The sequence below is a fragment of the Coregonus lavaretus genome, assembly GCF_964263955.1.
Source record: "Coregonus lavaretus genome assembly, chromosome: 36".
In the NCBI taxonomy this organism is placed as follows: Eukaryota; Metazoa; Chordata; class Actinopteri; order Salmoniformes; family Salmonidae; genus Coregonus; species Coregonus lavaretus.
The window spans coordinates 26,656,466-26,668,720 of record NC_140023.1 but is presented as its reverse complement, the minus strand read 5'-3'; the positions used below and the strand labels follow the sequence as shown (position 1 = coordinate 26,668,720).

Below are 12,255 nucleotides of genomic sequence, written 5' to 3'. Positions count from 1 at the left end.
CAGCGTCACTGATGTCTCGGCTGTGAGTAAACACAGACTGCTGTTTCTTCAGACCCGCCAACAGTTCATTCACCTTCTCTCATCTCCGCTGTCCTTGAAAGTTGTCATATTTGTCGGCATGAAGACTCACATAGTGGCGACGAAGGTTATATTCTTTCAGCACTGCAACATGCTCTGAACACACCAAACATACAGCTTTCCCATTCAATTCCGTGAATAAATAGGATGACCATTTTTCTTGGAACACTCTGCGTCCACTTTTCTCTTTTTTGACAGAGACATATTGGGGCAATGAGGGTGCCAAAGCACATCATGTTAAAAGTAGAAGCCGTAATAAATATCGCGGGCAAAACAAAGTAGCTCATTGGCTGCACGTGCTTGACCTACTTGCTCTGCCCCGGTATAAACAGTTTGCTTGCTTAACACAATTGCTATTGTGCCATCCAGTGGACGCAATTGGAACAGCAGTTTATTTTATTGAAAAATTGCAGCGCATTTTTATACTTTACCAAAAAAAAAAAAAAAAAAATGTTTTTTTTATTATATATTTTTTCTTTTTTCGAAATCATATCGCGGGCCGGATTAAACCCGTTTGCGGGCCTGATCCGGCCCGCGGGCCGGACGTTTGACACCCCTGAGTTAGGCTGTATCAATATGTTGAATAGTAAGTCTAAATGAATGAACTACATTTCATTTTACATTTCAGTCATTTAGCAGACGCTCTTATCCAGAGCGACTTAGTGAGTGCATACATTTTTCATACTGGCCCCCAGTGGGAAACGAACCCACAACCCTGGCGTTGCAAGCACCATGCTCTACCAACTGAGCTACAGGGGACTAAGCCTTATTGTTTTGCCATACTAAGTTTACTTAATTAGAATACGACTATAATATCGTAAATAAGTCTGTAGTTATCTAGTCATTAACGGTGCGAAACGATTATATCGGATATCGCGGTATTTGGAGTAGCATATCGTAGAAGAGGTCTCCCCATACACCACCCAACCCTACTGCACACATTCATATTAACACAGTGCTAATAAGATTACATATTTATAGACACTAACTAAATAGTGTTGGCATGTGTCCTTTCTCTGCGCTACACGGCTACACAGTTGTAATGATAATACAACATCACTGCTCTGGGTACTGATGGTAGGGGGCTCATTCCATGTAATTTCAGCAAGCCATGACACCCACCATCTCGGATTGTTCTTAAATAGTTTCTGTATTTAGAAACAAATAAGATTTGCATTCTTTAAGCATTATTTTGTTGTTATTTGATCTGCACCCAAATTGTCCATTTAAACTTATAGGATACATATAATCTTCAATAAATAGTACTGAACATTCGATTTGGACCATAATTCTTCCTAACAATGAGTAAGCAGGGTTCTACACTAACTTTTTCCACCTGGTGGCACTGGTACTACCAACTTTTTCAGTTGGTGGCACCAGCACATGATTTGGTCGGACCATAAAAAAAAAAAATATATATTTATATATATACATATACATATATATATATATATATATATATATATATATATATATATATATATATATATATATACATATATATATATATATATATATATATAATTGATAATGACTTGGCCTGTGTCCTATAATGTGCTTGCATTCCATACAGAACCAGGCTAATAATGACTAGCCATATTTTTTTAATTAGCATGGCCTTGTGTTCTTACATTGATTTGGATAGATTTACTGTAATGGCAAAGAAAAGAGTGTTAAAATAAAGTGCAAAATCTATTACAGATTTCTAAGTGCCATGTGTTCTTTTCTGCGAAATCCTCTAGAGGGCAGAATTGGAAAAAACGATACCACAGCAAAAAAAAATACAAATAATCAACAGGGAGAAGGACTGTGATTTTCCCCCCAGTTTTTTTCAGGTTTTTGTTCTCAAAACACAATTGCATGTTCTAAGTCCACAATAATGCTTAAACCACATCAGGGGACCATTTTTTAGGTCTTGGAAAAAGCTAAGAAATGTAGAATTTGTTTGTCCAGTTACCCTTCAGTTCAGGTGTGCACCAGCCAGACAGTTGTGTTTGGCTAGAGGTGTTTCTATAGCGCGCTTGTGATGGAGTTTTGAAAACAAATGGCCACCGGATTGATTCAAATGATCATGATTCTGCCAGGTAGGAATAGGCTACTTTCTAGTTACCTTTTAATTGCCTTTCCATCTAGACGAAAACGGTTATGCTATCATTCGCATCGCTAACGGTTACACAAAGTGGAAGACATAGGCCCTACGCAAACAGCACTCAGGCTCTGACAGGAAAGAGAATGATGCGTGTATAATTTAAATAGCAGGTGATTTTGTGGCGAAATCCTGCACGGAGCCTTCACTGTGCGCTGCCACTTTAAGAGCAGTCAGGAAGGAGAAGATAAAGATAGCTCTTCCGCCTCTGTGTGGGAGCTCTCGGTTGGCGCGGCAGTTTGACAGTGTGTGCAACTCTGCAGAAGTGTCGTTTATTTTCAGCGCGCTTAGTTGTGAAGTGTTTAAGTCGATCGCGGGGTCACCGCTCTAGGTCGTGGTTGTAATCATTTGGGACTGATCCTGACATTGTTCGCATGGAGTAATAGCAACATTGTTGCGAAGCTTTGAAAAGCAAACCATCAGGTGTATCAGACAGACAGTGCAATTGCAAGCAGACTTTCTTTTTCCCCTATGTGCTCCTTTTGATGTTTGTGTCGCTGGACTATTATTCCCCTGCCAGTCGTATTTGGTGTGACATTTGAGTTAAAGGGAGTTTGCGTGAGTTGTTGTTTGAACTGTATTGATTTTGTGTGGGACTATTTACATTTTGACATTTTAAGTCCTTTGTTTTGTCTATGAACACACCCATTCATACCTCACTCACTCCTCCACTGGGAGGTAATACAGAATATTGCAAATCCTCTAAGGGTTATGACTGGGTTCTTTCTTGTCAATTGTTTCTATGAAGTTGCCTTTGAATTCCTCTGCCATTATTCTTGTATGAGGTATTATTGGTTGGGTTACTCCTGTACCTTTGACGTATGTTTTTAGATGCTGTCTCTTATCCTTTCTCTCCACTGGCTATCTGGCAAACAGGCTACACTCTAGGTAGTCTCTTCTGCTGGTGTGTGTGTGTGTCTGGTTGCGGTACTCTATCTGTCCTACTCGTTTCCTTTCTGCAGGGTTAATACTTGCCTGGCGCCCAAACAAATCTTTGTCTTTACCCCTCTCTAACAATACCGCTATAATTTGATCTTTCATTTGCGGGCTGATCAAGTAGCCTATGCAGGGTTCATGCAGACATTGGCGAGTCAAATTCAAGGACTTTAAAGGACTTTTTCAAGCACTTCATTGTAATTTTCTATTGAATTGTTGTAATATCCTATAATAGCCCCAAAATATATTTTTTTAAAAACATATGCATATTTATATTTTTAATAGGCCTACCCAATGGAAATATGCATTGACATTCACACTATTTTTACATTCTAAAATATGTTGGAATAATGTGGGCATTGCCTGACTATATAGACTGCATGCTCCCGACACACACTAATGAAGTCTGTCCATATGGTAGCTAGTCAGTCTCACCATTTGAGATATTGAAGAGTTATTGAGGGGTTACTGTATCGTGTTAAAACGAAATGCGATCAAAAACCCGGTTCCCTTTTGTAATGGAACGCATTGTAATGAAAACCATTCGATGTTGTCTTGCTCATAATAACCGTATATGGTTTTACCGCAACAGACCAGCACAACACCCTTCATTTGAAACGGCGGAAAATAAATGAAAGTGCCCATCTCTCATAAAAACTGATCAGAAATTAAATCACAGAATAATTATATTGGAGCAGTAAAACTTCTAAATTGGCTACCATAAATGTTTACTTTTCAAGTACCAAAGAGCCTAGAGGTAATGTCTGATTTTCATGGTAGGCTATTCAATGATGATTGAATTGCGCATCACAAATATTCAACCGAGACTTTGAACTTTTTAAATACCTGATTTGCATACTCATTCTTGCCTCGGCATTTACTGGTAGATATTACAACTCGGAGCATCTGTCCTACCCCTACCACTGTCGGTCTTCGCACAACACAACAACCAACTGTTTGAGAGCTAGCACGCTTTCTCTGCCCAACAGAGTATCTATAGGCTATGTGTGTACAGCGTGCGTATGATAAATAATCGATATAACGAACAAACCCACTGGGGACAGACGTCAATTCAATGTCTATTGCATGTTGGTTCAACATCGAGCCACTGCCATGGGCATTCCCGTGCTGTTGTTGCCTGTTCAGAAAGTTGGTTTATTTTTGGTCAATTGCACATTACTGTTTCATGATGATTAAAAAAAGCAAATTGTGAACCAAAAACTAACATGACCAGGTAAAACATTATTCACTGGCACCCTTGCGACCAATTATAAATGTTTGATCACAGTATCGAAACCTGGTAAGACATGAGGAATCCAATAAAATGTTAAAAGCCAACCACGGACCCCCCACCCCAACAAGCAGTATACAGTATCAGTTCTCTATGTTTAACAAGTATACTGAACAAAAATATGAACACAACATGCAACAATTTCAAAGATTTTACTGAGTTACAGTTCATATAAGGAAATCAGTCAATTGAAATAAATTCATTAGGCCCTAAACTATGGATTTCGCATGACTGGGAATACAGATATGCATCTGTTGGTCACAGATACCGTAAAAAAAAAAGTAGGGCATGGATCAGAAAAACAGTCAGTATCTGGTGTGACCACCATTTGCCTAATGCAGCTCGACACATCTCCTTCGCATATAGTTAATCAGGCTGTTGATTGTGGTCTGTGGAATGTTGTCCCACTCCTCTTCAATGGCTGCGTGATGTTGCTGGATATTGGCGGGAACTGGAACACGCTGTCGTACACGTCGATCCAGAGCATCCCAAACATGCTCAATGGGTGACATGTCTGGTGAGTATGCACGCCATGGAAGAACTGGGACATTTTCAGCTTCCAGGAATTGTGTTCAGATCCTTGTATCTCTGTGCATTCAAATCGCCATCGATTAAAATGCAATTGTGTTTGTTGTCCGTAGCTTATGCATGCCCATACCATAACCCCACCGCCACCATGTGGCACTCTGTTCACAACGTTGACATCAGCAAACCGCTCGCCCACACGACGCCATACACGTGGTCTGCGGTTGTGAGGCCGGTTGGACGTACTGGCAAATTCTCTAAAACAACGTTGGGATGTGGCTTATGGTAGGGAAATGAACATTACATTCTCTGGCAACAACTCTGGTGGACAGTCCTGCAGTCAGCATGCCAATTGCACGCTCCCTCAAAACTTGAGACCTCTGTGGCATTGTGTTATGTGACAAAACTGCGCGTTTTAGAGTGGCCTTTTGTTGTCCCCAGCACAAGGTACACCTGTGTAATGACCATGCTGTTTAATCAGCTTCTTGATATGCCACACCTGTCAGGTGGATGGATTATCTTGGCAAAGGTGAAATGCTCACTAACACGGATGTAAACAAATTTGTGCACAACATTTTAGAGAAATAAGCTTTTTGTGTGTATGTTACATTTCTGGGATCTGTTATTTCAGCTCATGAAACATGGGACCAACACTTTACATGTTGCATTTATCTTTTTATTCAGTGTAGTTTAAAGATGTGGTTTGCAGTATTGATTCTTCATACTTTGTAATGTATTTCCTGTGAATCTGGTGATGTTTTTTTCCCCCCTTGTTTAGAGAAATTAGCCATTTGAAGTCACTTGCATTATTTACCATAAATGAGTATGAAAGTACCAGGTTTTGCCCACTAGATGCCACTTTTCCTGCTGCTGCCTGCACACCTTTTATACCTTTATGGTCTCTTGTGTTTATTAAATGGATCACAACATTTTCTTTGCAACTTTGGGTAGAAAACCAATAGTTTTTGCTCATGATGAAAATAAATTGTGTGGTCAAGCAATTCAGTTGGTCCTTAGCAACCTAATGCTTCAACCCAACTCTCCTGAAATAGTCCAAATGGCAGCTGTCTGAGAGGGCTATATGTATGGTGCAATTCTCATATGAAGTATTTTCCTACAAGCCCAAAACTTTGATGGAGAAATTTGCTAGTGACTAAAATGTTGTGACAGCCCTGATAAAATAATACAATTATAAACCATTGCATGGCAGTCGTATGTTTTTCAATACAGTTATTAGAAAACATCTCTATATATAGTGTGATTAGTGACATTTACCGTTAAACCCAGCCCAATACCATTACCCTTGCAGAACAGTGTGTGTTTGGGACTTTAATCATTTGAAGACCATTCGAGATCATAACATTGAAACCATTGGAACTGCTGTAGGTCTAACTAATCCGTACCTTTTTTTAAAGGGAATAAACCACACACAGAGGGACCTTTTCCTGGACACAAATTAAGCCTAAGAGAAGGACAAACTGAATGGCTTTCATAAAGGACTGGCTTGAATTGTGAGGATGACCGCACAATTTATTTTCACCATGAGCAAAATATATTGGTTTTCTACCTAAAGTTGCTAATAAAATGTTTTATTCATTTAATAAGCACAAGAGACCAGCAAAATTGATAAAAGTATCAGAAACGTTGTACTTTCACACTAATTTCGGATAAATAATGGAAGCAGGAGTTTTCCATTAGCGCCGGCTGCGGCTAATCAGCCGGTTAAAGACTACTTTTTCCCCTTCATATAAACTACTCTACTTTTTTATTAAAGTTTCAATTCGCTAGTCCGTCAAGCCCTCTCCTGATAGAATGAACGATATGCATCTTCTAACGATTATTATTGTTTTCTGGAACATTTCCTTTCGCGTGTTACACGTAGCCAGCCACGCGGAGTCATAGCCTACTGTGCTTTAATTGACAACTGAACAGCAAGTGTTGACTAGTTTATAAAAGGTCCCGAACTGACCGAATAAAGTTGATCTCCTATATCCATTTGCCATGTACATAATATCTCATCGGGACAAGTAAACCAAACGATTTAATAGGTTTCCTTTCCTAGTATGTCGGGGCTTGCCAGACATTGACGCTAAAGTCAGTGCAGCTTACTGAATCTCATCGGTGAGAGAGCCGCTCATTTGGCTCCCTAAATTGCGTAGGCCTAGCTTTTTGGCGATTATCTGCAGATCAATTACGAAAACAACATTCGATGAAGATAGTGAATCATCACTGCAGCAATAAGTAGTTGAGAGCCTCATTCTGGTCCAAATATGATCATTAGGGCCCTCACAGAATCCAAGCATTAAAAAGGAATTCAAACAATATTCAAAAATGTACTGACCTTAGTAGGGAATCAACTAAATGTATTGAATTAATTCATTAGCCCAAGTTTATCATAAGACATGAACAGAATGCATCAGTGAGCCGTATTTCCTGCAACTTTTTCTGAAGAGTCAACGAGAATGCCCCTGTCTGTGTGTGTGTGCGTCAACCACTTTGTGTAGCTGTTAGCGTTGATACCTAATGAAAACATTATTCTGGTAGATGGAAAGGCTTTCCCAAAAAAAATCTCAATTCAATGTTAACTACAAATTAGCCTATGCTTACCTGGCAGAATGATATCATGATTATTTTCGTCAATCCAGTGGGTATTTGTTTAGCAAACTCTACCATCACATGCACGCTACAAAAACACAGCTAAACAAGTCCTCTTGCTATGTGCACACTTGAATTAAAAGGTGTCTACACCCAAAAATCTAAACAGAATTTGGGAAAGAACAAAATGGAATCAGGCAAAAAATATAACTGATTTTATAGGGCCCTACTTAATGAACATTTTACATTAATTTAGGCAATGTAAAATCAGAAAGATATAATACTTAAAGGCCCGGTGCAGTCAGAAACGTGATTTTCCTGTGTTTGATATATATTTCCACACTATGAAGTTGGAATAATATTGTGAAAATTATCATGGCCCTTTTAGTGTAAGTGCTGTTTGAAAAGGCCGCCTGAATTTTCAGCCTGTTTTGGTGGGATGGAGTTTTGGTCTGCCCGGTAAATTAGTTAATAGACCAATAACAAAGAGTTCCAATCCTCTTTGCCAATAACAGCTAGATTTCAGTTTTCCCCTCCCCACTCAGACCACTCCCAGACAGTCCTAGCGAAATTCTTGCTTGAGAAATTGCTCTTTGCTAAGAAGCTATTTTTGTTTATTTTCAACCATTTTAATTGAGAACAATCACAGTAAGGTACTTAATTGTTACCCAGAAATGATATGATAATGAGATAAAAACGGCTGCATTGGACCTTTTAAGATGTATATAACCCTTTTTATTTTTCAATTTAACCTTGAATTTATTTTTCAAGGTAATGTGGGCTATTTACTTCATTATTCTGTTTTTAATAAAATACATAATTTGAACAAACATCATTGTGGCAATTCATATCTTTCAGTAAAACTGTAAATAAGACTTTAATCTCAAGAGAAGACGGGTTAAAGGTTTAATGTTCTCTTACTTAGAAAATAGTCCTGATCATACAGACCTAGACAATATCCAAACAATAGACTGAATTCATACATTTTCAGTCATTTAAATTGTAAAGTCATGTCTTACACAATACCACAACAAATGTTTCCAATCTGGGAGGTAAACTCGATAAAGTATTCAATAATTTCGCTGTGTATTTCAGATGGAATCAAAGCATTAGTATGTACCAGAGGCTACCAAAAATAGAGCTCCTTCGACAAAGAAATTAGAACCGGGTACTTGTGGAAAACGCTGATGCAAGCGACTTCATTGGCTAATTTCTCTGAACAGGGGAAAAAAAACATCACTAAATTCACAGAGAATACATTATAAAAGATGAAGAAGCAATACTCCAAGCAGCAGCGCCGTACTACTTGTCAAACATAGAGAAATTATACTGTATACTGGTTGTTGGCGTGTGCTGTGGGTGGTCCGTAGGTGGCTTTTGACCATTTTATTAGATTCCTCATGTCTTACTCATTGTTAGGAAGAATTATGGTCCAAATCAGATTTGTTGATTATGAATCCTATAGATTAAAATTGACAATTTGGGTGCAATCAAATAGCTTAATTTCTCAGATCAAATAATATTTCAATAAAATAATGTTTCAGGAATGCTTATCTTATCCGTTTCTAACTCTACAGAAACAATTTCAGTACAATCTAAATTGGTGGGTGTCAATCCTCTTTCTTGTGCTTTTTGAGGTGGAATGACTCGGGCTGTGGGAGAGAGATGGAGAGAGAGGTTAAGAGGGAGAGGAAAAGATGAGCGAGAGGGACGGGAAGGGAGTGAGAAAGGAGGAAGGGAGAGAAAGGAGAGGAGTGGAGAGAGAGCGAGGAAGGGAAGTGTGTAGAGAGAAAAGAGTAATAAACTGAACCAATGCCTTGACTTAATTAGTGTGGCTGGTCTCAGCAGGCCAGCATAGAGCAGCAGTCTCCCAGCCTTAGTGACAGGACCAGGACCAAATGAAGATGGATTCTGGTCCTCTCCCTCTTACACCTTTCCTAGGGAACCCACTCCACTAATTGTCTGTATCAATCTTCATTTGCTGTGTGACGACTCTGCCACTAACTGCCCTCTCGCTCTATGCAGCTAGTCTATTAAAAATACACGTGTCCTGGCTGGTCTAGCGGTAATCCCGCAGCCTCCGGCACACATGTCTATGGCATAGGTTTGAATCCGGCCTACTGCCCTTTGACACAACCTCTATCTTTCCATAAAAGACTAAACAAATCTATATAAAAATTTAACTGCCTTAGATTGCCCTCCTTAAAACGGCTTAAGAATTCCCTCTGCTAACTGATGGTGATAACACCAATTACTCACACATCCCTTTGGGTTTTAAAGAGCAAGGTTTGGGCTGCAAGTGTCTAGTGGTCTTGTGTCAGCAAGGGACATCTCTGCTGCTCAGATGCACATAAGGGTCTGGGCCCTTATTCATAAAGGGTCTCATAGTAGGAGTGCTGATCTACGATCAGTTTAATGAATAAGAGGTGGGACCTAATCCTAGATCGGCACTCCTACTCTGAGACACTTTGTGTTATGGGCCAAAGTGTTGTAGGGAGAGAGATCCAGATGGGGCTGTCGGGTCTTGGGGAGATGGCTGAGGGAGATTTTGCTGATTCAATACAAGAGTGTGTAGAGGGGGGTGAGGGGCTGCAGTGACTGTTCTCTGACAGTAGCACCTGTTCCCCTGTAGGAGGAGGAAGATGAAAGGGAGAGGAGAAAAGAGGGGAGAGGATGAGAGTAGTGATGACTGTTTTCTCTTTTACAGGAGGTGGAGGAGGCAGCGGCTGAGAGAGAGGGAGGAGAAAAGAGAGAGAGGAGAGGAGGAGAGTGACGAGAGTGATGCTGAGTTTGATGAAGGATTCAAGGTGCCTGGATTCCTCTGGAATAAACTCTTCAAGTAAGTAACAAAGAAACAGCTTTTCCCAATTGTTACTGTATTTTGTACATTTCACTCCCTTCCCTGACTAGATGTTTAACTTGATACCTGTTGAATATGAACTCTGATATAGTGAAAATTATCATATACATAAAGTATGATCATACTTGTGTGTGGACCAGTTTATAAAAATAAATGATTCAGTTTTAGATTGGTTTTTATCATTACTTCGGAAAGTCATTGTCAGTATAATTGAAGCATATTGAACTCAAAGCAGGCAGATCGTTTCGGACTGTATTCAGTTGAGTGTCTGAGTTGAGTAAAAGTACTCAAGTAGAAAGTGAGTAAAGTGGCTCACAGCTGATCAGTCTACACTTCCGGTCTCTTTATCTGGAATCATTACTGATAATGACCTAATGACCTAATGATTAATTTCCCACTACACACATTACGCTCTTTGTGTTTGGGCGGGGGGTGGATTTTTGAACGACAGGGATGTTTGTGTGTGTATATTAACAGCTGTGTGCGCGCGTATGCTTGCATTTGTGTCTTTGTCTCTGTGTGTGTGTGGGGGTGTGTTCCAGGTACCAGCAGACAGGTGTGAGGTGGCTGTGGGAGCTACACTGCCAGCAGGCAGGGGGGATCCTGGGGGATGAGATGGGTCTGGGTAAAACCATCCAAGTCATCGCATTCCTGGCTGGCCTCAGCTACAGCAAACTACGCACACGAGGTTCCAACTACAGGTACACATGGACACACGCATGCACACACGTACACCTGACCTGGGTTCAGTTATTATTTGAAATCTTTCAAATACTTTGAGCATTTGCTTTAGCCTGCCTAGAGGGCCAGGTGGGTGGGGTCTGCATTTTTGGGACTTTTCTATTGGTTCCGTTGCAACAGGCAAGCTCAATCAGGCACAGATAAAGTATTTGGACCATAGAGCTAGATGGAGATCATTACTTGGATAGAACCCGTTTTTGCATGGACATTGCCATTGAGGACTTCCACCATTTTAAAGTAGTCAACTGGGTGGGGACTTCCTATGGGTTAAAGAAGGATCACACAATTCCATCCAGCTCGTCAGCAGGGATCAGCCAAAGAATTATACTTGTGAGCAAACATTCCATAACTGCAGGTGGGTTAAATCGCCAACCTTGGCTTTATACCTGTTCAAACAACAGACTCCAGGTGGCAGTATGCACCCTTTCAGTTTGTTTACCAATTCATAGAAGTAGGAGAAGAAGAAAATTAACTAGTTTATAATGGAGATGGCCTCAATCGCACTGCCCATGCCCTCACAGACGCCATAATGGGACAGTTAAAAAGATGTCATCTAACTAAGTCTATGATTTGGACCCAGGTCTGACACATGCACGAACACACACAAACTTTAGCCGTTACGGTGCGTTCAGACTGGGAGTCTGTGTAGTAATGAATATTTCATTAGGGTGATTTGTGCTGGAGAGTTTTAGTCTGAATTATTAAACATGTTTCAATTATTAGACTTCTCTCATTCTCTACTGCAGACACCAAAGGAAATGCGGACATGACACGGGGTCTGTGTGTGTGCGCGCATGTGTGTAATTCTTAGTGGATGTGGTCACAGGGGCAGAGGGGGCCAATTAAACGTGAAACACATTAAAGCACATTGAAGGCAGGGCCCACTGGTTCCACACACACACACACACTCCGGAGGGATTGAACCTCTCTGATGGTCAATACTCTGTCTGCTGTGAACGTCCACAAATTGATTGTTTGCAAACTCAATTATGCCTCTATCAATGGTTTCCACCAAGCAGAGATTCATGGCTGTGACGATAATTTAATAACCGTGTAACTGACGGTTATTGATGAAGACCGTCA

General features: G+C 40.2%; 1 protein-coding gene across 1 annotated transcript in view; it reads left to right on the top strand.

The window, feature by feature from the left end:
- ercc6 (excision repair cross-complementation group 6) overlaps window positions 1–12,255 on the top strand; it is a 49,011-nt gene that overhangs the window by 8,841 nt on the left and 27,915 nt on the right. Inside the window, exons 9-10 of the mRNA XM_084153120.1 lie at window positions 10,279–10,410; window positions 10,974–11,132. Of these exons, the coding sequence (XP_084009246.1) occupies window positions 10,279–10,410; window positions 10,974–11,132 (291 nt within the window). The remainder of the gene's footprint in view (window positions 1–10,278; window positions 10,411–10,973; window positions 11,133–12,255) is intronic.